Source organism: Selaginella moellendorffii, unplaced genomic scaffold, assembly GCF_000143415.4.
Source record: "Selaginella moellendorffii unplaced genomic scaffold, v1.0 SELMOscaffold_88, whole genome shotgun sequence".
Taxonomy (NCBI): Eukaryota; Viridiplantae; Streptophyta; class Lycopodiopsida; order Selaginellales; family Selaginellaceae; genus Selaginella; species Selaginella moellendorffii.
In genome coordinates, this window is record NW_003314349.1 from 85873 (window position 1) to 106115 (window position 20243).

Sequence of the window (20243 nt, forward strand, 5' to 3'; positions counted from 1 at the left end):
TTGTCAAGGCGCATGCAATTGATGGCCATGAGGTATTGCAAGCACTACAGCATGACATTGCAAGACTTGGTGTTGCGCCTTGTAGATTCCACAGATTCCGGTTGCGTCCACAACGATGAAGTGGCTTTGAAGTGGCTTGATTATGGGTTGGTCGAGGACAAAAAGAACGAGACCGATGAAGTGGAGGAAGTCGAAGACCTCCACCAGGCCGTAAGAGCAGTGATTATATCACAGCAAAGAGCCGAGCTGGAGGACAAAGACGAGGATTACGGATCAAAGGTGACCAAGCTCATACAGGATCATCAAGAGAGCTTATACTTGGTCATGAAGACTCTGCCTGAACATCTTTCAATGGAGTGGGTATCTGCACTGGCCACAGTCGCGGAAGCAGAAATCCTTTTGGCGGCCGGTGATACAGACATATTGAGCACAGCGAAACTGAGGGACAAACTTGCCGAGTACAGCAGATGGGACATGAGATTGTGCAACCAAGGAGAGCAAGTTTTCCAGAGCTTGTTCCTCACACCAGTCTTGTTGGATTGTGCTCCAAGGGAAGTGGAAGCAGGGCCTTTATCGCACCAGCTGCTTTCTCCCGGAGCCTCTACAAGTCGAGTGCACACTTTGGAGCCGCCGTTCAGGAGGTCACAAGTCAGGCAGCTGCTGGATGATGGAGCTTCTCCACTCAAGGAGAGGCTGGCGATTCTGGAGGATTTGGGGTTTTCCTATAGTTTCACAAATGAATTCTGGGATGTGTTTGAGGTTGGCAAAGTTTTTGTCCAGAAACAGCTCAGCGCAATCGAGAAGATCTACGAGCAATACAAGACAAAGACTAGCTATGGTCAAGCTGATTTGGTTTGGAAGTAAAGTAGTTTGTTAAGATACAGATTATTTTTAATCATAGTAAACACATTTTATCACATTAGTTTAGCTTAGCATCCATCAGGTTTACCTGATTTTAAGTTGAACAACTCAATTAACTTAGGCGACCTACTAAGAAAATCAGAAAGAAGTCATGCGTAGCCACTTCTTCCCATTAGTTGTGCTAGCTCTACTTTCAGTTCCTGTGAATCTAGCTCTGAACTTTTCATTTTTTGAAGAAGCAGCAGATGCTAGATTCGCACCAGAAAGCTATGAGTACATCATTGTTGGAGGAGGTGTTTGTGGATGTGCACTAGCAGCAACTCTGTCGCAAAACTCCAAAGTCCTGCTCCTGGAAAGAGGCGACTCCCCGTATGGAAATCCCGTGTTCATGAGAGAAGAGAATTCTGCATTGAGCATTCTCGATCAAGCTCATTCTCAAGGATTTCTTACCACAGATCTGGTACCAAATGCAAGAGCAAGAATCCTTGGGGGAGGAAGCTCTATAAACGGTGGCTTCATGACTCGTGCACCAAAGTCCGAGATCGACCGGATCGTGGGCTTGGATGACTACGCTCAAGTGAATGCATCTTATGAGTGGCTTGAGAACGGGATAGCGTCGCTGCCTCGGACTGGACCCTTTCAGACCGCTTACAAGAATGCGCTGCTTCAAGCTGGTGTCACGCCCGATAATGGTGAAACTTACGATCATCTTCCAGGAACGAAGGTTGGAGGCACTCTCTTTGATGAGAATGGAACTCGGAGGCCTGCATCAAACTTGCTGCCTCTCTATGCGAATCTGACCAACGTCCAAGTCGTGATAAACGCTCTTGTTCAGAAGATCATCTTCTCAGGTAATTATTCAATTTTTATAAGTTGCTTGAAACCCATGTGTTTTCGTTTTTTCTAAATAGGTTCTGGTACTCCAAGAGCTGTAGGTGTTCAAGTCATAGCCCGTTTATCCGGGAAAACGTTTGCTATTCTTCTCCGGAATTCATCCAAAAGTGAAGTGATACTCACAGCAGGTGCAATAGGCACTCCTCAGCTGCTGATGCTAAGTGGAATTGGTCCCAGAGACCACCTTCAAGCGAAGAACATCGAAGTGGTGGTGGATTCACCCGAGGTTGGAAAAAACATTGTTGACAATCCATCCACCAGAGTCTACATCCTCTCACCATCCCCAGTTGAAGTTTCTCTTATCCAGAGTGTGGGAATCGATCCTTCTGGAACGTATTTCGAAGCGTTAAGTGGTATACAGCACAGTCCAACCGTTGTGGTCACGCAGAAGGTTGCTAACCCTCGCTCAAGTGGAGAGATCCGACTTTTAACTCTGAATGCTGATGATAATCCTCAAGTCACCTTTAACTACTTGAAAGACCCTGTTGATATGCAGACGTGCGTGAGTGGAGCCAACACACTTGAAGAAGTTTTACTAACTTCCAGCTTCAGCCATTTCATTACTGGTCTTCAGCCCATGCCTTCTGGTGGCACTGTGGCTGCTCCAAATCGAAAGAATCCTTTACTGAAGCCAACCATCAACACAACTCTTGCACTATATTGTCGACTAAGTGTGGCAACCATGTATCATTACCATGGTAGCTGTAGAGTGGGAAAGGTGGTGGATCCTACTTACAGAGTTCTTGGGGTCGAAAAACTCCGAGTGCTTGATGGCAGCGTGTTTGATTTCTCTCCAGGGACGAATCCTCAGTCGACTTTCATGATGCTAGCAAGGTACAATTTTATTTCTCATTTTTATTCTTCCTTGTTTGATTTGAACTTATGAGTCGCCTCTGCAGGTACATGGGATTGGAAATGATTAAGCAGGCTTAAATTTCAATATGCTTTACTTGGTTATTCTTACTTAATACTCTGTCATATGCATCAACACAATTTGCTTATGTGATTTATTCTGTGCTCTTCATTAAATAATGTTTGATATATATAATTGTCTTGGCTTAGTAGTAGTATGTTACGAATATTCTCTGTGGACTTAGGGCTTTATGATCGCTCGCGCTAGCAATGCGCTGCCGGTCCAGGCGCGCGATGGGCGCGGCGACAGGGCGGAGATTCTCGCGGCATTGAAGGAGTGCGCCAAGCGCAAGGATCTAGCGCGGGGCAAGAGGATCCACGCGGCGGCGGTGGAATGCGGCCTGGATTCCGACCTGTTCGTGGGATCGAGCCTGGTGAGCATGTACTCCAGGTGTGGCAGCGTCGCTAGATCGCGCATGGTCTTCGATGCGATGGAATTCCTGGACAGGGTATCCTGGAATTCTCTGGTGCTGGGCTATGCGGAGAATGGCTGGGGGGAGATTGCGCTGAAGCTCTTCCTGGCAATGCAAGACGAGGGGCATTGCTCGCCGGATTCCTCCACGTTTGTGGCAGCGATCAAGGCGTGCTCGTCTCTCTCGGAGAGGGAATCAGGGGTGGAAGTGGAAGGAATGGATCGAAGAATCAAGGTGGAGTCGCTGGAAAAAGGGATGAGAATTCACAGGCAAGCTTGGAGCAGTGGATTCGAGAGAGATATCTTCGTCGCCAACGCTTTGATCCACGCGTATGCCAAGTGTGGGAGCTTGGTGGATGCCACCAAAGTTTTCCACGCGATGCCCCGGCGTGACGAAGTTTCTTGGAACGCATTGATGGTGGGAGCGGCGGACAATGGCGAGCCGGAGCTAGCTCTGCAGCTCCTGGTTTCCATGAAGAGCGAGGGACGAGTAGCTCCCAATCCGAGAACTTTTCTAGCTGCGATCAAGGCTTGCGGCTGCTGCGCAGTGAAAGAGCATGCCAAGGAGATCGACTCCCGGCTTGTCAAGCTTGCTTCTTTGGAGAAAGGTATGGCTCTCCATTCTTTGGCTTGCGAGAACAAGTGTGACTCCAGCGTTTTCGTTGCCAGCGCCCTCGTCGACATGTACGCGAAGTGTGGAAGCATCGCCGACGCGCAAAGAGTTTTCGACTCCATGCAAGATCGCAACGTCATCTCGTGGACGTCCATGATCTTTGGCTGCGTCGACAACAGCCAAGACGAGCTCGCTCTGGAGCTCTTCCGGCGCATGGTGGAAGAGAAGCGGTGTCCTCTCGATGCCTGGACTTTCGTGGCGGCTCTCAAGGCGTGCGGGAACTTGGCGGCGCTGGAAACCGGCCGAGAGATCCACGAGCAAATCCGGGACGCTGGACTGGAAAGAGAGGCCTCCATCGCCGCGACGCTGGTCGATTTCTATGGAAGGTGTGGAAGCATGGATGAAGCTCTCGAGGCATTCCAGCTAAGCTCGCAGGAGGATATGGTGGCCTGGACGGCCTTGGTCGCAGGATATAGCAGGCAGGGAGACACTCCACGAGTTCTGGAGCTCTTCCAGGCGCTGCTAGACAAAGGCCTTCGTCCGGACGTGATGATCTTCTCCTCGCTTCTCTCGGCTTGCAGCCACGCCGGCTTGGTCGATCTTGGCAAACGTTACTTCGAAGAGATGAGCTCAAAGTTTGGGCTGGCTCCCGGGATCCATCACTACCACTGCGTGGTGGATCTTCTCAGCAGAAGTAACAGGCTCGAGGAAGCGGTGGCTATGGTGGCGAGGATGCCATTTGAGGCGACGCTGGTAACTTGGACGACAGTGCTCGCAGGGTGTCACAAATGGAAGAACTCGATGGTGGGGAGAATGGCGTTTCAGCGTTTGATTGCTCTGGACAGGAGATTAGACTCGGCCTACGCTCTTATGGCGAACATCTATGGAAGTCTCGGGCTGTGGAAGGAGAGGCAAGAGATCCAAGCGATGAGAAGTATGAACGTTTTGTAGATAGCTGTAATTGCAAAGAATCGCGCGAAAGTAGTGCTGTTTCAGCTATATTGCTAAAAACTCCCAAGAATTAGGCAAAGTTCTTGTCAGTCAACGATAGTCAAACTTTCTAGTCAGCAAGTCAACTTAAAGCCCAGCAAGTCTGAAAGAGCCCTAGAATTGCAGTGGCTATGGCGCCCGCGGTCAGGGTGCTATGCGATCTCGCCAAGCAGAGCCAAGAGAATGCCGGCGTGGCGTGGCTGATTGGAGTCCCGTGGATGCCCTGGACGATCGTTTCCTCGATCCGCTGCCTGCGCTACAAGGATGGCGATCCAGATTACGCTGCTGAGGAAGGTAGGGTTCCAGGCACAGAGATTTCGGGGTGGATGATCCGAGAATTTGGCCAGGTGAATTGCGGATCCTTCTTCCCGGAGGGCTGGAAGTGATTGGAGCATTGCTGGTTGGATCGGATGCTGCAAAGGCGTGTGCTGTGGCCACGAAAATCAGGGAGGTGTTAAATCTGGTCTCATCGAACGATATTGTTGCTGCTACTCGGTCCAGCTCCAGCGATGGCATTACGTTCTTCTCTCAGGCTCTACAACCGATCGAGCAATCTTCCTTTTCCGCGAAAGAGTTTTGGGAATCCACAGCGCTTCTTCATTGTCAAGTCGAGCTTGGCCTTTCGATCTACACATCTTCTGGAACTTCCTCAGGTAGTTCGTCTAGACTTTTTTTTTCTCTTCTACTTTTCTAACTGTGTGACATTAGATCTTAAGAAGCAGCTGGATGGGAAAATTAGAGACCTTGCCGAGAGTTTCACGAGCTCAACCACTGTATGTATTATGGAAGGATCGTCGAGAAGTTTTCTCGCTCGCTCTCAAGCTAACGAAGAGCTACAATCTGTGTTCCCAGATTCAGCGCTTTTCGACTCTTCGGTAAGCTTTCAAACACCATTTTGTAAGAACTCTGATGAGGTTTCTTTCCAGATACCACATCCTCTGGCTGTCAAGCTTTTGACGCAGCAAAGCAAGCAGACTGATGAAGTGATTGCCCCCGTGGTTCATTACACTCCTTGTAAGTGGTGCCGGTTGGTTTATCCGCTTCTCATTTTTCTTACATAGCTGCAGAAGGAACGTTGCTACACACAGCCACGGTTTCCCTGGATGTGCTATGCTTAGTTTCCAGGAACTCCGCCTTGCACAAAGCGATGAACACAATCACTCGTGCTCTGACGATTCAACTGGAATCCATTGGTAAAGCTTTGTCAGCAAGGAATACCAGTCTTCAGGTACGACTCGTGAGTAGAGTAGAGAGCCATGCTTACTTACACGGACGATGTAGTTGCGCCCATATCATTTCAAAGTTCCCGCTAGCGTGCATCCTGTAACAGCCATCTTCGATAAGAACCAACTTGAACGTGACTCTGGTGAGCTTTTATTACTTGCTTCAAATCGACTCACTGTCAAAGTGTGTGTTGTTATTGTAGTTGACCTCCGGAAAGCATTGCATTCTCGGCTCGGCTTGCCACTAGATCGTCCACTTTTTCGCGTTGCCAATGCATTAACTATCAGAGGGCCACAGTTCATCTCCAACAGGATTGATGGTCTGGCTTTACTTGTGTTCAAGTCCGCGCTTGTAAGCACTTGGATTAAATTTTTCCAGGAAAGCGACTTTTGGATGTTCATCTCGGTCTTCCTCGTTGCGGGAGTGAGTTCTTAATTTGTATTATGTTCTATGTTAGCTCACATCTGTTATTCATAGTTTCTGGTGGAGAAGTGAGTGTTATTGACGGCTCGTACGAGTACTATCACTACCTGCAGGATCGAATGGACGACAAAGTAAAAAAACAAAATCTGCTTTTTTTCTTTGCAACTCCCGTGACTTTGGATTGCTTGCTTTCCAGGGCTGGGGCTGCGCATATCGATCCTTGCAGACTATAATGTCGTGGTTTAGGCTGCAGCATTACACTTCTATGAAAGAACCTTCTCACAGGTGTAATCATCAATGGTCAGCAACTAATGCTTTCTTTGCTTTTTACTTTGCAGAGAGATCCAGGCAACACTTGTAGAAATAGGAGACAAGGAGCCTTCTTTTGTTGGATCTCAAGAATGGATTGGAGCGATCGAGTTAAGCTTTGTACTAGACAAACTTCTCGGGGTACGTGTTCACTACTCCAAAGCATGGCTCCTTTTTTGTTGTTTTCTTAATCTCTCATTGACTTGTTTGTTTCTGTGTAGGTGACTTCGAAGATACTAAGCGTCCGTTCTGGAGCAGATTTACCGGAAAAATGCCGGGAGCTTGCGGCACATTTCGACACGCAAGGCACTCCAGTTATGATCGGTACGCTTCAAGCATAGAATATGATCTTTTCTCTCTATAACCAAGGAAGTTAAACACAGGGGGTGGAGTCCTGGCATATACATTACTTGGCGTGGATTACAACGAATTTACTGGCGAGAGCGCTTTTCTTATTCTGGATCCTCACTACACGGGCGGAGAGGACCTCAAGACCATCCGGAGTGGAGGCTGGTGTGGCTGGAAGAAGGCCGTGAGCGACACCGGCCGCGAGTTTTTCTTGCGCAACAAGTTTTACAACCTGCTGCTTCCACAGCGTCCTCAAGCTGTCTAAAGTTTCAGGAAAGGTAAGTGCCAGTACGCTCTGGTATTTATAATTCTCATGCATGAGATCTTCGCGCAGGAAATCCGAGTTGAGCCTGAGCGCATCAAACACAAGCAAGCATTTAAATCTTTTTTGTTATCTGTTGCCGAAGCTCGTGAATGGTGGACATCGGAGTCACAAGTACGTGGATCAGCACTGGCTTAAGGTACATTTATAATTTTCTTTCTACGCATTGCACACATGATGTTGAGTGATGGGCGATCCAGGCAGCGAACGGGCGGAGCACGCGCACGATCGAGCAGCGAAGATCATCCATCTATCAACATATTACTTTTTGCTCGAAGCGCAACTTCACGATGTGTCTCGCAAGAACAACACAAAGGTTGGTGTCACTGTCGCAGCTTTTCGCTCACTTTGGAGGAGTGGTTTTTTCCAGTGGATGGAGTCGAGCTCACTCTATCCATCGCCAAGTTTCTACCTAGCACTCCAGCACCCATGATTCCAATAACACTTTAATCGCCTAAGTTCTATCTTTGATGATGTTTTATATCGCTAGATTTTGTTAATCCTTTTCACGGGAATCCAATAACGGCCTATCAACAGAATCTCACGCCAAAGATCCTCGCGGGCTCGTAAAGAATATTCGCGCCGTGTGTTGGCACCGCCACGTGCACGAATTTTCTGCCGACGGCCACCGCGCGTCCACCGCGGCCGCCGCTCGCGGTGGCGCTGGAGCGGGCACATGGCATACCACGTCGCACCGCGCGGGGCCTGGTTGTTTGTTGAGAAAGTATAGTACGCTCTTCGCTAGAACAGCCCTGGCTATGGCGACGGCGAGGGGCGGTCGACCTCATCGCCACTTTGGCCACAAGAAGAGGGATTCTCCTCCATGACGATTTGCCGCTGCTCGATAGCGATCGACTCCTTCGATTGATTGCGAGATTTTCGATTCCCGGCGCACGCAGCGATCGATCGGGCGACGCCACTCTGTTTGTGTGTACCCGACGGCGATGGGCGATGGATCTTCTATCGCTCCTCCACAACCCACATTGCTTTTCGGGTGATCGTGGCGCGCGATAGCAGTGGATCTCCCGGGATTGGGCAAATCTCGCGAAGTGGAAGGAAGCGTTTTGGGGCCAATCTTGGATCCAAGAAGAAAGAACATAGGAAAACAGGGGAATGAGGGCAATCCTCTTCACGGAGGAGCTCATGGGTGTGGCACTCAAATTCTCCAAGAAATCCTCTTCCATCGGCAGCTTGTGGGTGTGGTGGGAGCCCGCGATCAGCAATTCTTCCACACTCGCCCCGGATTCCTCCTCCAAGATCATCGCCAATCGCAAGCCCAGCTCTTCTTTTCATCGGCGAATCCAAACAGGGATCTCGCTGTGCTTCGCCACGCTCCTCTTCACCGGCCTCGTCTTCTTCCTCGTCTGCGCTCTCGATTCTTCCTTCGCAATCAAGAATTTCAATCACCCCCCTTCCTCGCCATCGCCATTCTCTTCTTCTTCTTCTTCTTCTTCTTCTTCCTCCTCGCGGCAGCAATCCAGGGCAGCGGCGATGCAGGGAATGGGAACGATCTTCCGGCCGGGCACCAGATCGATGAGCGAAATCGTCATCGCCCACGTCGAGGAGGATCTCCCCAGCCAAGAACTCCGCCTCTTCCTACGCAGCCTCCTCCGGAGTGGATTGAGCGCCAGGGCCGACGTGGTGCTCCTCTTCCCTGGCGATCCGCGAGCTCCCGGCTATGCCGCGGTGGTGGAAGAGGAGATCGAGAGCTTCAACAATCTCTTGCTCCAGAGTGGCTGCTCGATCTCTAACGCTAGCACTAGCTCTAGAATCGCGAATGGATCCATGGCGCTGGGTCCGAGCTGCCGGAGAGGATCTCTTCTCCTCTCCAATTCCAGCCTCAGCCCATTGAATCTGGAAGCCTTCGCGAGGGCCGAGGAGGAGGGGCGAGCTCGTGCCGAGTGGGCACTGGCTAGAGCGCTCAAGAATTCCTCCACTCCCGGATTGAGCGAGCAAGAGATCGAGGAATGGATCCAGCGGCGCGCCGGCAACTGGATCCCGCCGCTGGGATCGATCATGGGCTTCGACGTCGCGGAGCTGGAGCCGCTGGACACGCTCTCGGGCTTCATCGATCGCCCGCCCATCCAGCTCCGGCGATGGCTGTGCTACCAGATGCTCCTGGGGATGGCGCGGCAGCACCAGCGCTACCGCCAGGTGGTGATCGCGCAGGCCAAAGGAGTGTTCTTGCTGGGCGATTCGCTGCTGGCCATCGCACGGCGCCACAAGGACAGCCGCGCGCTAGTGCTCGTCACCGAGGATCGGACGTGGCTGGAGGAGGCCACCGCCAATCCCGGAAGAAGCTCTTCGGCGGCGAGAGAGATTCTCTCCAGCGGTAGCGGCGAGGAGGAGGAGGAGGAAGCGGCGCCGCCACAGCTCGATAAGCGGAAGAGGGCGTACGGACCCCGGCCCCGGCGGAGGCGGCGGCGGGTCGGGCTGATCGAGGAGGTGTACGGGCGCCAGGTGTGGGGGGCGATAGAGCGCGAGGACAAGGCGGAGTGGGCGGTGGTGAGCAGCGCGGTGGTGGCGGGCGGGACGCGGGCGGTCCGCGTGCTGGCGGAGGCGGTGGCCACGGAGGTGGCTCGCGCCGCCATGATGCGGCCCAGCCGCCGCGCGTTTGGCGACCAGGCGGCGCTCAACTACGTGGTGAGGAGGAATGTCAACGTTTTGGGGCGCAAGGTGGTGGAGCAGATGGTCTTCGTGGATGCCGGCGGCGGCGTTGGCGGCGACGCCGGCGTCGTCCGGGTGGTGACGGGCGGTACGGTGCCCGAGCTCGGCGGTACCGCGCGGTACGATGTGCTGGTGGCGGCGGCAGGTAGTAGCGGGGAGCTGGCTAGGATCGTGGGGGCGGATTTGTGCTCGTCTCCGCGGGAGAGTGCTGTGTACAGTGATTGCCAACAAAGTAGCAGCAGCGGTGATCGTGATCATCGGGATCAATAGCGTGGAGAGTTTCGCACTAAAACTACTCACAGATCGAGTGGATTCGTTCGTCATCCATCACATACAGTAGCTAGAGACAGCGCGAGCGGGTTTCGTTTTGATATTGGGGGATAGGCCGGTGTACATTGTTCTTGAGAGAAATAAGCGAGATTGATCGTGATGATCATGGCTTATGGGTGCGTGTGATCGGTGTTGTTGGGTGGTGATCTCGACTTGGGCGAGTTTGATTTTGTTAATCCGATGGATGGATCGATCAGTTTCCCTACTCATCAGTGTCAGATCGTTAGGTGGCATCGTAAGATCCTGCGCAGGAGAATCAATGCGCTTGATGTACGTCCCCAGGACAAAATGCCCGCCTGTCTGGTCGTGATCTTTGCTCACCAAAACTCCAGTTCTTTTCCCTTGGGGTTCGTTCAACTCAATCGTGGTGTCGGTCCGGTCAATCAAACACCACACTTTGGATCGAAAACCAATGGATCCATCGATCATTTGCAACGAAATGGACAAGGTAACCAACCCATCAGCCACTCCGCCACCCAAAAACGAAAAAGAGGGCTTCAAAGTCTTGTCGTCGTCGACCGTAGTGAGGAGCGAGGAGATAGATTTGGATCCAACCACAAGCAACACCAACAAAAAACTTTGAAGCCTTCTTCTTCGTTATTGGGTGGCGCGTTGCTTGTGGTTGATTCCAAATCTATCTCCTCGCTCCTCGCTACGATCGACGACGACAATGCATCTACATCCCGGAATTGACCGAAAGAACATTACGCTGGCGACGGATTAATCGATCCATCAATGGACGTTGCGGTTGAGGGATTTGCCGCGAGTGGGCATTTTTATGGAGTTTTCGGGGAGCCATAGCCAAGAGCATTGATTGCATGGTCTGGAAAAGGTGGTGGAGGTGGTAATGGTGACCATCCACCGACCTCTGTCCCCTTCGCAAATTCACATGACCAGCGAGTCTTGTTTCGTGAGCTGGGGGAAAAGGCATATGCGGTGGCATATTCACGGGTTTTGCCCTTCTGTTCTGTCAACCTTTAAAGGCTTCCTCGCCCGTCTCTTTCATTCCATGTATGCCCAGGGAGTTATTTTAGAGGGGTCGCCTCGGCTCCACAAAATGCCACCTTTGGGCATTTTACTTTTGTCATTGTGGGTTTTGGTATTTCTTGTTTGGTGTTGTGGCAAAAGGGAGCAGTGAATCAGGCCATGCGAACGAAGAGCTGGCTGGCGGTGTGTCATGTTGTGGCTGCCATGGACACGAGTACAGGGTTTGGATTCTAGGGGTTTTTGTTCTTGGCGTGCGTCAACTTCGCAAACTTGGAAACGAGAACTTTGGAGGATTTGATATTTAATATCGATTTGGATAGGCGACCTTTTCCTCTTTCTCTCGTTCTTTCTTTCTCGCTGCGAGCAATGCAACTTCCCCGTGCCAATCTTTTACATCTGTGGACCTACGTAGAAAAGATCATAGAAAAGAAGAGGATCACGTAACTGTTTGGTCGAGATCATCAGATTTGTTTGCAAACGAGTTTTCCAAATTGTGGGGACGCTCCCTAGTTACACAGTTTCATGCGCTGTCCAGGATCTTGTGGAAAATTTGGCACGAACTTGTGAAGTGTCCATAGTGATAACTTCATTTCGTACAAATTTGGATGTTTTCGCATCAGCTTTGAGATTGTCTCATTGGGTAGTTTGATTATAGTCATTGGATCTTATCATCACAGTTACGCAATTTTCTTATAGAAACTCGAGAGTTTGACACTCGAGAAGTCGGTTTGAAATACAAGTTTGCGTCCACCGCTGCTCAAGGTGAGTTTGGACACTTTAAATCTCTTCTCAAGGTCAAAACCAAGCCACTTGATCAGAGAGCCCTGTGTGAACTCCTTGATGATAGAGCAAGCCGAGGAGCATTTTTCTTCGTCAATCGCTTGACTTAACAGTGCTCTTAAGTTCTTCGTTTGGATCGGCCAGAAACTAGTTTTTCCAAATCCCATCAATGTTATAAGCAGGACTGTACAATGCAGATAGAACCTTTGCTTGCTTACGTGATCATACCTTCTTTGATTTCCCTGACCTGAATTTCGCAATCTCCGCGCCAACTTTGTTCCGAACATTCTTGTAAAACCCCGGGTAAGGTTCGTATCCAAACACGTCATGAAGCACCTGAAAAAAACCTGCCATGCGTGAGCAAAGTCTGCAGGAAACAAGCTCCTCTCACCTCGAGCAAGACGAAGAATGGTGCCATGAGCAGCGCTTGGACGAGATTATCCAAAAGAGCCGGCGCTCGACGCTGGATTGTTTCGCAAAGATCGTTAGAAAACCAACCATCGCTATGGACGCAAAATAGCTCACCTCAAACACTCCATGGCCGATGAACTGCGCAGTCCAGCAAAAAATCTGGCCACCAGCAGCAACCTGGCCAAAGCAAAACCGAAAAAAAGTTGGATGATCGAAGTCCCAGCGAGAAGAAAAAAAATTTAAATCCAATCTCAAAGAAACAATGGATCAACCAGAGAACGAAAAAAAAATGGAGACCAGGAAATCGATCGAAAGAAGAAAAGAAGAACTGACCTTCCATCCAAGAGAAAATCCCATTTTTTGAGCTGCCGCATTGGCCCCAATCCAACACGCCAGGCACATCGCGGCCGCCAGCGAGCCAGCGCGCTTATCCAGCGCCGTGTAGAAGAGCGCGTAGAATCCAGCAAACAGGAAGCTGTAGTTGATCACCATGAAATCCTGGAGCGGCAGCGTCTTGGCGGGCAGCGGCAAGGGCATCAGCGGCTTCGGCGACGCCAGCGCCATTAGAATGAGCGCTGTGAAGAGGATCGGCCACACGAACACGACGTGGATGCCGACATTGATCCTGTTGCTGTGATAGGCGCCATAGAAGGCGAAATGCTTCTCCAGATCGAGGATCCCTCTCGCCATCGCTAGAGTTTTAGGGCTCTTGCGGAGATTTATACCCAAACGCTATCTGGCCGTACACGTGGCAGAATTAGGGTTCTAGCTATGGCCATGCATTCTCTCGCTTCTCCGCGCTCGATCTTCAACGCCGCCGCTGCGGCGCCGAGGCAGCGGAGCTGCGGGCCGGTTGTGCGATGCACCGCCACAGCGAGCGCGTCCAGGAGCTACAAGATTACTGTTCTTCCGGGCGATGGGATCGGGCCGGAGATTATGAGCGTGGCGCTGGATGTGATGCGATCCATCGGCTCACAGGAAGGTAATGCTGTGGCTTTTCTTGAGGAAATGTGAGCGCCAGCATTGTGGTTCCAGGTATCAACTTCCATTTTACCACGAAGCTCGTTGGAGGCGCTGCGATCGACGCTGCTGGAACACCGCTCCCGGAAGAAACTCTTGTGGCGTGCAAGGATTCGGATGCAGTGCTCCTTGCGGCTATAGGCGGGTAAGAATGAGAAAATTTTCTCTCTTCTTTCATCCTTTCCAGCCATAACTTTTTGCTATCTCTTGGGAGATTTGCAGGTATAAATGGGATAACAACGAGCCACATTTGAGGCCCGAGCGTGGACTTCTGGGACTCCGTTCTGGTCTCGGAGTTTTTGCCAATCTTCGGCCAGCTACTGTGTTCTCACAGGTAAAATTGCTGTTGATGGGATTCTTCTCTCACGACTCTTTGCAACTTTTGTGTCAAGTTGGTCGAAAGCTCCACTTTAAAACGCGAAGTAGCGGAGGGAGTGGATGTCATGGTTGTTCGAGAACTAACTGGCGGTACAGCTCTTTCTTTCTTTCGTTTATATTCTTTGTTGCACTTACCTTCTACTTTGGATCGCGGCCAGGGATCTATTTTGGTGAGCCTAAAGGATTCGGCACCAACAAAAATGGCGATAGAACTGGCTATAATACGGAAGTGTATTCGGCACCCGAGGTTCGTCTGTAAGTTTTGTTCTTCTGATGAGCTTGTTTTTTATAGATTGATCGCATAGCTCGCGTTGGTTTTGAGACTGCCCGTAAGAGAACTGGGAAGCTCTGCTCGGTCGACAAGGCTAACGTGCTGGAGGTAAACTTTCATGTTATTTGCCATGCGTAGCTCACTGGTGCATTTGGTGTAGGCGTCACAATTTTGGCGAGAGCGTGTCATAGAGATCGCGAAGGAGTATCCCGATGTGGAGCTCTCTCACATGTACGTCGACAATGCTGCAATGCAGCTTATTAGAAACCCGAAACAGGTAATGCTCAAAGTTCTAGTTTTCAAGTCCTATGATCTTAATTGTTTTCATTTGCAGTTCGATACGATTGTGACAAACAACATATTTGGTGACATTCTTTCTGATGAAGCGTCTATGCTAACGGGTAGTATAGGCATGCTTCCATCAGCCAGCATTGGCCAATCGGTTTGTTTCCAAAAAATTTAAGACGTCCTTATGTTAAGACAGAATTTTGTTTGTTGCAGGGGCCGGGTCTCTTTGAGCCAGTTCATGGATCAGCTCCAGATATTGCTGGCCAGGTACTTTCTCTCATTTGGCTTTTCTAGAATTTCCAATTTACTTTCTCGCAGAACAAGGCCAATCCTTTAGCGCAAATTCTCAGCGTTGCCATGCTTCTCAAGTATGGCCTGGGCGAGAAAAAGGCCGCGGAACGCATTGAAGCAGCAGTCTTAGCAACACTGGACAGGGGGTTCCGAACGGGGGACCTCTTGTCCGAGGGAAAGGTACGTCCTTCGTTGATCAAGCAAAACTCCTAGTCATTTTTTCCTTCTCCTGCGTACACAGACACTCGTCGGATGCAAGCAAATGGGGGAGGAAGTTATGCGGGCACTGCAAGCGCCTGTAGCCGCCGCGCTATAGCCAAGAGTTCCAAATTTTGAGAGACTGGTAGCTATGATTCAGGTTTTGATTCTCAGGCAGGTATGAGAAAACTCAAAACTTCGTACTTATTTTTGTTATGGATGATCCACAAACAAGACAGCGAAAAGAATATCGAAGTGCTCACGCGGAGTAGTCGATATCGATGACTCCTGCGATTCTTCCGAATGCCTTCTGGGTATCAAAAGCTCTCCTGGACAGCAGCCATTACCAATACATTTGGTGGAGTAGAAGTGTCCACATGCGGCTTTAATGTTATAGATCCCTGGCGATGCCGCTGCAAACATAAAATCTGATGGAAGATCGCCGTTCTCGTAGCAGGCCTATTGCGAGACGAAAGAGAGAGCTCATCATCCTACTGGTATAGTGAAAAGTTCCAGTTATCTTCTTACACTCTTTTTGTTTGTGGTGCATAGCTGTGCTAAGAATTCCCAGGCTTGGCTCGAGGATTGCCATGAACACTACGGTGGCAATGGCAAGAGCAGCGAAGGCTTTGGCAGTAGAAGCCATCATGGAGGAAATGCAAATGCGACATGGAACTTGTCGAGAAACGCGTGCGTACGCATTGCGTATTTATACTCGACCAAGAAGCGCTAAAGACCGACTTTGGGAAAGAACAGTGACCGCAATGGTGCCATTTTTTTCTCTTGAAGCCTCTAAACTCCACGTCCCAGACTTTGCCATGCAAGCTCGCTACGTACCACGCCATTAAAGCTTGGTAGAGATTTCAAAGCTCTCACGATTGTGTATGGGTAAGAAGGCTGGAATCGAGAAAGAAATAACAAGATGTCAATCTTCTTGATAAATCCTTTTATTGTGATCATGGATCATTGTAGTTCTTCTTTAGGGCAGCGATAGTGCTTTGGAGCATATCTAGCATGCGTTGTAGTTGACACTGATAACTCCAACAGCTGGGTCTGCAATCCGTGCAAATGCCTCTTGGGAGAGATCAAAGGCGCCTGGACAGCCCGGGCAAAGATCCACGATCTGCACTCGGATGGTGTCGCCATTCCTGCAGCCATTTCCAGTGCATCTCACGCAGAAAAAGGTCCCGCAAGCTGCGCCATTGTTGTAGACTGCCGGAGACGCCGCTGCGAACAGAAAATCTGCTGGGAGAGGATTAAACCCAAAGCAAGCCGACGCTGCACGAGAAGTTGATCGAGATTTTCACGAATGAGAGTTTAGAACTGCAAAGATCTTACGCTGGTATGGAGGTGTGTAGAACGTAGCCCTGCTGGAAATTCCCTGGGCCATGCTTGGCACCACGAGTGCCAGGAGAAGTGCGGAGGCAATGACTAGAGCAGCAAATCCTTTGCTAGAAGCCATGATTCGTGTAGCAAGAGTGAGAATGCTTGTATTGAAAACTCAGACTTTATACTCAAGAGATCGCTGGGACGGGAATGCAAAAAGTGTTCTACCTTGAAGTTTCACAGCGGAGTTCCTGGACCACCAAAAACGACTCTGGTGATTGACGTGGGATTTTCAACACGGCTCATCTCAGATTTCCTCACGGCTCATCTCAGTTTTCCTCAAGATCAGTTGTCCGTTCTGGAGACGTGTTTAAGTTTACGTAGAAAAGAGTTTTGCCGTTCTCTGAGTCACGAGCCATACGATCATCAAGAAAGTCTATCCAATTCTAGACGATGAAGAGTTTGGGTGGCGAAGTTTCTTACATGTCCAAGGTGCCACGAGCCCTATGACTCTCGAAGTCTATGAAGACAATTGAACATGACGTGGAAGACTCTTTTTTAATCTTATTCATAAGTTCTAGCGTTTAGTTTTTTCAACACTTCTTTCCAGAGAAATACGGCTAGCACCTATGATAAGAGAGATTATAACATCACCAACATAGATTTCTTTTATCATTCTTACTGGTAGTAGTCGATGTTGTTCATGCAAATGCCTGCTGGGAGAGATCAAAGGCACCCGGGCAGCCCGGGCAAAGATCCACGATCTTCAAGCGGATAACATTGCTGTTCCTGCAGCCATTGCTCGTGCATTTCACGCAGTAGTAGCGTCCGCAAGCGGCTCCATTGCTGTAAATAGATGGAGCCGCTGCTGCAAAGCTATAATCTGATGGAAGAGAACCATAGCCATAGCAAGCTGATGCTGGTGGATCAGAGAAAAACATTTTTAGGTGTTACTGTGCATGATGAATTCGTGAAAGCTTAAGTTTACGCTTGTATTGGTTGTAGAAAGTGGCTTTGCTTGCGATTCCTAGGCTTGGCTCCGCCAAGAGCAGCGTGGTGGCAATGAAGAAAGCAGCAAAGGCTTTGGTAGAAGCCATGGATGTATGGAACAGGATAATCACGAACGAGTGTTTGATGTTGAAAATAATCGTGCGATGGGGAAGATAATCGTCATGTGATTAGATGTGTAAAAGTTAAATTCTGCAATTCAAGAAAAGATCTTATTTCAAAGCCCTTGGCAAACCTATCTCAAGTTGAATACTTCATAATGAATTGAAAGTAGAACGAGTGTTCAAGAGACTGTTTGATGTTGAAGCTTATCGTGAACGAGTGCTTGATGATGAAGATAATCCTCATGTGATTATATTATAGTTGAGGAATGAAAGTTCAAAACGATATCAAATTCTGCGATGCCAGAATAATTCAAGACTAGAACATGATGCTGGATGCGTATAGAATCTTATTGCTGGAAGAGCTTATTTGAAAGCCGTAAAATTCCGTGTAACCATCAACACCAAACTTCAATAATGCGAGCAAAACCATTAGATTAAAAATAAATAAGCTGTAATTAAATGTAGTTATTAGAATTTTTTTATTGAAGTTAGGGTCAGGATTCGAACTTGTACAAAGATTTGTTTGTATCTTGGCTCACATCGAAGCTCACTTCCACTTTCTTTCCACCACTCTTCTCGACCAAGGCCTTGTAGCTTAGTGTGAAACTTCCCTTCCTTGTCTGTGGAGCCAGAGAGCTCCGTCTGCCACAGCCTCTTCCCAGCTTCATTCACAACATCCTGCCAGAATCCCCACAGCACCACTCCCTCCACCGCTGGATGTGCAAACGCTTCGCGCAGCACAGCCTCCAAGTCGTCCGCTCGGACGTGCTCGTTGCTTGAAGACACGTTCAGCAAGCCACAAAGAATCATCCCCACGGGAATGTAGACATGACCTTGGACTCAGATACCACTGACTGGAGCACCTTGTGTTGAGTATATACACTCTCTATGACATGAGCTTAAATAGCAGTAGTGCCACCTCACTGATCCAGGTGTAGGCTAGAGGTGTGTTTCTTGATCATGTCTATCTTTGTCCATTGTAACTTCTGCATATCTCTTCATGGTATCAGAGTTGTAAGTTTTTGAAAGGGAAACAGAGTCCTGTCGTGGATATGAGAGAATGATTGGATGCAGAGGGGATTCATGTCATTGAGATTAAGAGGGTGTTAAGTATATATGCTTTCTATGACATGAGCATGGTGCCACCTCGTGTACGCTAGATCTTGATCATGTATATTTAGCTATGACAATATATTCAAGCTATCCTTGTCCATCATAGCTTCCACATATCTCTTCACCTTGCGCGGTTGAACTCTCAATTTGCTGGACGTGTCTCTGAGCTGAGGAGCTCGCCTCTCGACCATCTTCAACGTGGTAGTCATTGACGAAGAGCCTGACCGGTGGATCCAGAGCTTGAACATGTTGGCGTGAACCTCGTCATCCAGCCTGCTCTTGTAGAAACCCTGTCGTTGTTCACGTCGTAGTGTTGGAACTGAAGGCAGGGCTCTCTCGACCACCTGATCACGTTCTAGAGGTTGCTCTAAGCCTGTCACCCTGGAAGCTTTTATGGACTCTTCCAGGATTCGGACAGACTTTGGAGAACTTTGCCCACTCGGCAGAGGCATCTCCTCTTCTCCTCATAGTGTTAGCAGCATCTCCGACAGTGTTCAACAATCTCAGAGCTTCTTCTGCTTGAGATGCACTGGAAACGGCTGCAGGGATGGGAACACCATCCGAGTGCAGATCGTGGATGTTTGGCCGTGCTGTCCAGGCGCCTTTGATCTCTCCCAAGAGGCATTTGCACGAATTGCAAACCCAGATGTTGGAGTTATCAGCGTCATCTACAACTGATGCTAAATGTCTCTGATATCCTTCTGATATCTCACTCGCACGTGTTTCCATGATCATACACAATAAACGGATTTATCAAGAGGATTGGTAAATCAAAGGATCTCATTTTTGGCTGATCGATTCTATCTTCCCTTCCCACTTGTAATTGCGAGAGCTTTGAAATGACCACGAATACGGATGTGGTATGTAACACTGTCATAAACATTTGAGAGTATGCAATTTTCCCTTGCTTTAAACCAATGCTTCTAAAATAATGGTTTTGATTTTCACATATTTCTTATGAATTTTTAGAAAGCCTTTTAAATTTCTCAATGTAACTTGCACTTGCCCTTATCATATTGACATCGCTGTGGATTGTTGATCAACTTGCTTGACCAGCTGTCTCCTTGTGCCGCATCTTAGGGCCTGACTCTTAATCCAGGCCCGGGCCTCCATGGCACTGAGTTGTCACCCTCAGCACAGAATGCTCTTCGGGTGATTCACAGCAGATCCATCCAGAATTTCCAAGACGATGGCAATTCCCTTGCCACACCACACACCCAGCCTGAGCATGCAGGGACTTCCCGTCTGTAGATGTTAGTCCACTAGTGATGAGCAAAGCCAAGGTCCATAACTTTCTGTGATTGTGTGGGATTCAGATGAAGCCATCATAATCTTACCCATACAAAGAGCTTTACAAGCTCATTGAATTATGCCCCTTGAAGTTTTAATATCCTTATGAAGTTTAAGAACTTCAAGAGGAAAGGAAGATCTCCATGCTTTCACGCTCACCTATAGTGTTTGTGATTGTGATGGAATGTCTACTGCCATTGTTCAAAGAGATTGTTAGTCCCAAACAACTTGGGGAATGGCAATTCTTAATGCCTACCAGGTTTTCAACCAGATGGGATATAGTAAGCCAGAGGCTTTTGCAAATATGACAAATTCCAGGGGCTTTTATGCAATTTTCACTTAATGGAAAATGGGGCTTAAACTTTTACAAACTAACATAAACCAACATAAATTAACAGTTGGCCAAAACGAATACTTCTACAGATGTCATAAGGATTATATGAAAACAAAGATAAGAGTCTTTCACGTCGTTT

At 49.0% G+C, this 20243-nt stretch overlaps 7 protein-coding genes across 8 annotated transcripts; 5 read left to right on the forward strand and 2 right to left on the reverse strand.

The window, feature by feature from the left end:
* The first annotated feature begins 1012 nt into the window (after positions 1-1012).
* LOC9636854 (protein HOTHEAD) lies at positions 1013-2463 on the forward strand. Its single transcript, XM_024662184.1, has 3 exons — positions 1013-1712; positions 1797-2257; positions 2458-2463. Exons 1-3 carry the CDS (start codon positions 1013-1015, stop codon positions 2461-2463), a joined length of 1167 nt encoding a protein of 388 aa, XP_024517952.1.
* A 395-nt stretch (positions 2464-2858) lies between these two features.
* On the forward strand, positions 2859-4643 carry LOC112341653 (putative pentatricopeptide repeat-containing protein At5g09950). Its single transcript, XM_024662185.1, has one exon. It carries the CDS (start codon positions 2859-2861, stop codon positions 4641-4643), a length of 1785 nt encoding a protein of 594 aa, XP_024517953.1.
* A 151-nt stretch (positions 4644-4794) lies between these two features.
* LOC9636855 (probable Ufm1-specific protease) lies at positions 4795-7847 on the forward strand. Of its 2 annotated transcripts, none has more exons than XM_024662169.1 (15): positions 4795-4976; positions 5030-5335; positions 5391-5557; positions 5609-5696; positions 5744-5910; positions 5964-6048; positions 6109-6225; positions 6285-6329; positions 6384-6460; positions 6526-6614; positions 6668-6779; positions 6860-6962; positions 7022-7264; positions 7321-7447; positions 7494-7847. In XM_024662169.1, exons 1-13 carry the CDS (start codon positions 4814-4816, stop codon positions 7249-7251), a joined length of 1749 nt encoding a protein of 582 aa, XP_024517937.1. In that variant the 5' UTR covers positions 4795-4813; the 3' UTR covers positions 7252-7264; positions 7321-7447; positions 7494-7847. The 2 variants fall into 2 exon arrangements, with proteins under 2 accessions (XP_024517937.1, XP_002988361.2); XM_002988315.2 differs by having other exon boundaries at positions 7509-7847.
* Positions 7848-8036: 189 nt separating this feature from the next.
* On the forward strand, positions 8037-10416 carry LOC112341648. The gene has a single exon (XM_024662168.1). It carries the CDS (start codon positions 8422-8424, stop codon positions 10243-10245), a length of 1824 nt encoding a protein of 607 aa, XP_024517936.1. The 5' UTR covers positions 8037-8421; the 3' UTR covers positions 10246-10416.
* A 1539-nt stretch (positions 10417-11955) lies between these two features.
* Positions 11956-13180, reverse strand: LOC9636856 (uncharacterized endoplasmic reticulum membrane protein YGL010W). Its single transcript, XM_002988367.2, has 4 exons — positions 12817-13180; positions 12598-12660; positions 12464-12535; positions 11956-12408 (listed from the first exon to the last, which is right to left on the reverse strand). Exons 1-4 carry the CDS (start codon positions 13171-13173, stop codon positions 12295-12297), a joined length of 606 nt encoding a protein of 201 aa, XP_002988413.1. The 5' UTR covers positions 13174-13180; the 3' UTR covers positions 11956-12294.
* Positions 13181-13225: 45 nt separating this feature from the next.
* Positions 13226-15233, forward strand: LOC9637543 (3-isopropylmalate dehydrogenase). Its single transcript, XM_002988316.3, has 11 exons — positions 13226-13465; positions 13519-13648; positions 13726-13837; positions 13896-13971; positions 14040-14128; positions 14174-14260; positions 14313-14429; positions 14487-14594; positions 14654-14707; positions 14759-14911; positions 14973-15233. Exons 1-11 carry the CDS (start codon positions 13255-13257, stop codon positions 15045-15047), a joined length of 1212 nt encoding a protein of 403 aa, XP_002988362.1. The 5' UTR covers positions 13226-13254; the 3' UTR covers positions 15048-15233.
* Positions 15234-15844: 611 nt separating this feature from the next.
* Positions 15845-16418, reverse strand: LOC9636857 (EG45-like domain containing protein). The gene is made up of 2 exons (XM_002988368.2): positions 16268-16418; positions 15845-16207 (listed from the first exon to the last, which is right to left on the reverse strand). The coding sequence occupies exons 1-2, from the start codon at positions 16389-16391 to the stop codon at positions 15939-15941; spliced, it is 393 nt and encodes a 130-aa protein (XP_002988414.1). The 5' UTR covers positions 16392-16418; the 3' UTR covers positions 15845-15938.
* Between the last annotated feature and the right edge of the window lie 3825 nt (positions 16419-20243).

What these genes read in the sequence shown, in the direction of transcription:
- LOC112341653 (XM_024662185.1), top strand. Translation starts at nt 2,859, where the DNA reads ATGATCGCTCGCGCTAGCAATGCGCTGCCGGTCCAGGCGCGCGATGGG.
- LOC9636855 (XM_024662169.1), top strand. Translation starts at nt 4,814, where the DNA reads ATGGCGCCCGCGGTCAGGGTGCTATGCGATCTCGCCAAGCAGAGCCAA. An exon ending in AGGATCGAATGGACGACAAA is followed by an intron (nt 6,461 to 6,525) that starts GTAAAAAAACAA and finishes CTTGCTTTCCAG; the next exon opens with GGCTGGGGCTGCGCATATCG. An exon ending in AGGCACTCCAGTTATGATCG is followed by an intron (nt 6,963 to 7,021) that starts GTACGCTTCAAG and finishes AGTTAAACACAG; the next exon opens with GGGGTGGAGTCCTGGCATAT.
- LOC9637543 (XM_002988316.3), top strand. Translation starts at nt 13,255, where the DNA reads ATGGCCATGCATTCTCTCGCTTCTCCGCGCTCGATCTTCAACGCCGCC. An exon ending in TTATTAGAAACCCGAAACAG is followed by an intron (nt 14,430 to 14,486) that starts GTAATGCTCAAA and finishes TTTCATTTGCAG; the next exon opens with TTCGATACGATTGTGACAAA. An exon ending in ACCTCTTGTCCGAGGGAAAG is followed by an intron (nt 14,912 to 14,972) that starts GTACGTCCTTCG and finishes CTGCGTACACAG; the next exon opens with ACACTCGTCGGATGCAAGCA.
- LOC112341648 (XM_024662168.1), top strand. Translation starts at nt 8,422, where the DNA reads ATGAGGGCAATCCTCTTCACGGAGGAGCTCATGGGTGTGGCACTCAAA.
- LOC9636854 (XM_024662184.1), top strand. Translation starts at nt 1,013, where the DNA reads ATGCGTAGCCACTTCTTCCCATTAGTTGTGCTAGCTCTACTTTCAGTT. An exon ending in TCAGAAGATCATCTTCTCAG is followed by an intron (nt 1,713 to 1,796) that starts GTAATTATTCAA and finishes CAAGAGCTGTAG; the next exon opens with GTGTTCAAGTCATAGCCCGT.
- LOC9636857 (XM_002988368.2), bottom strand. Translation starts at nt 16,391, where the DNA reads ATGGCTTCTAGCAAAGGATTTGCTGCTCTAGTCATTGCCTCCGCACTT. An exon ending in CTACACACCTCCATACCAGC is followed by an intron (nt 16,208 to 16,267) that starts GTAAGATCTTTG and finishes CTTCTCGTGCAG; the next exon opens with CGTCGGCTTGCTTTGGGTTT.
- LOC9636856 (XM_002988367.2), bottom strand. Translation starts at nt 13,173, where the DNA reads ATGGCGAGAGGGATCCTCGATCTGGAGAAGCATTTCGCCTTCTATGGC. An exon ending in TCGGCCATGGAGTGTTTGAG is followed by an intron (nt 12,536 to 12,597) that starts GTGAGCTATTTT and finishes GAAACAATCCAG; the next exon opens with CGTCGAGCGCCGGCTCTTTT. An exon ending in CATTCTTCGTCTTGCTCGAG is followed by an intron (nt 12,409 to 12,463) that starts GTGAGAGGAGCT and finishes GGTTTTTTTCAG; the next exon opens with GTGCTTCATGACGTGTTTGG.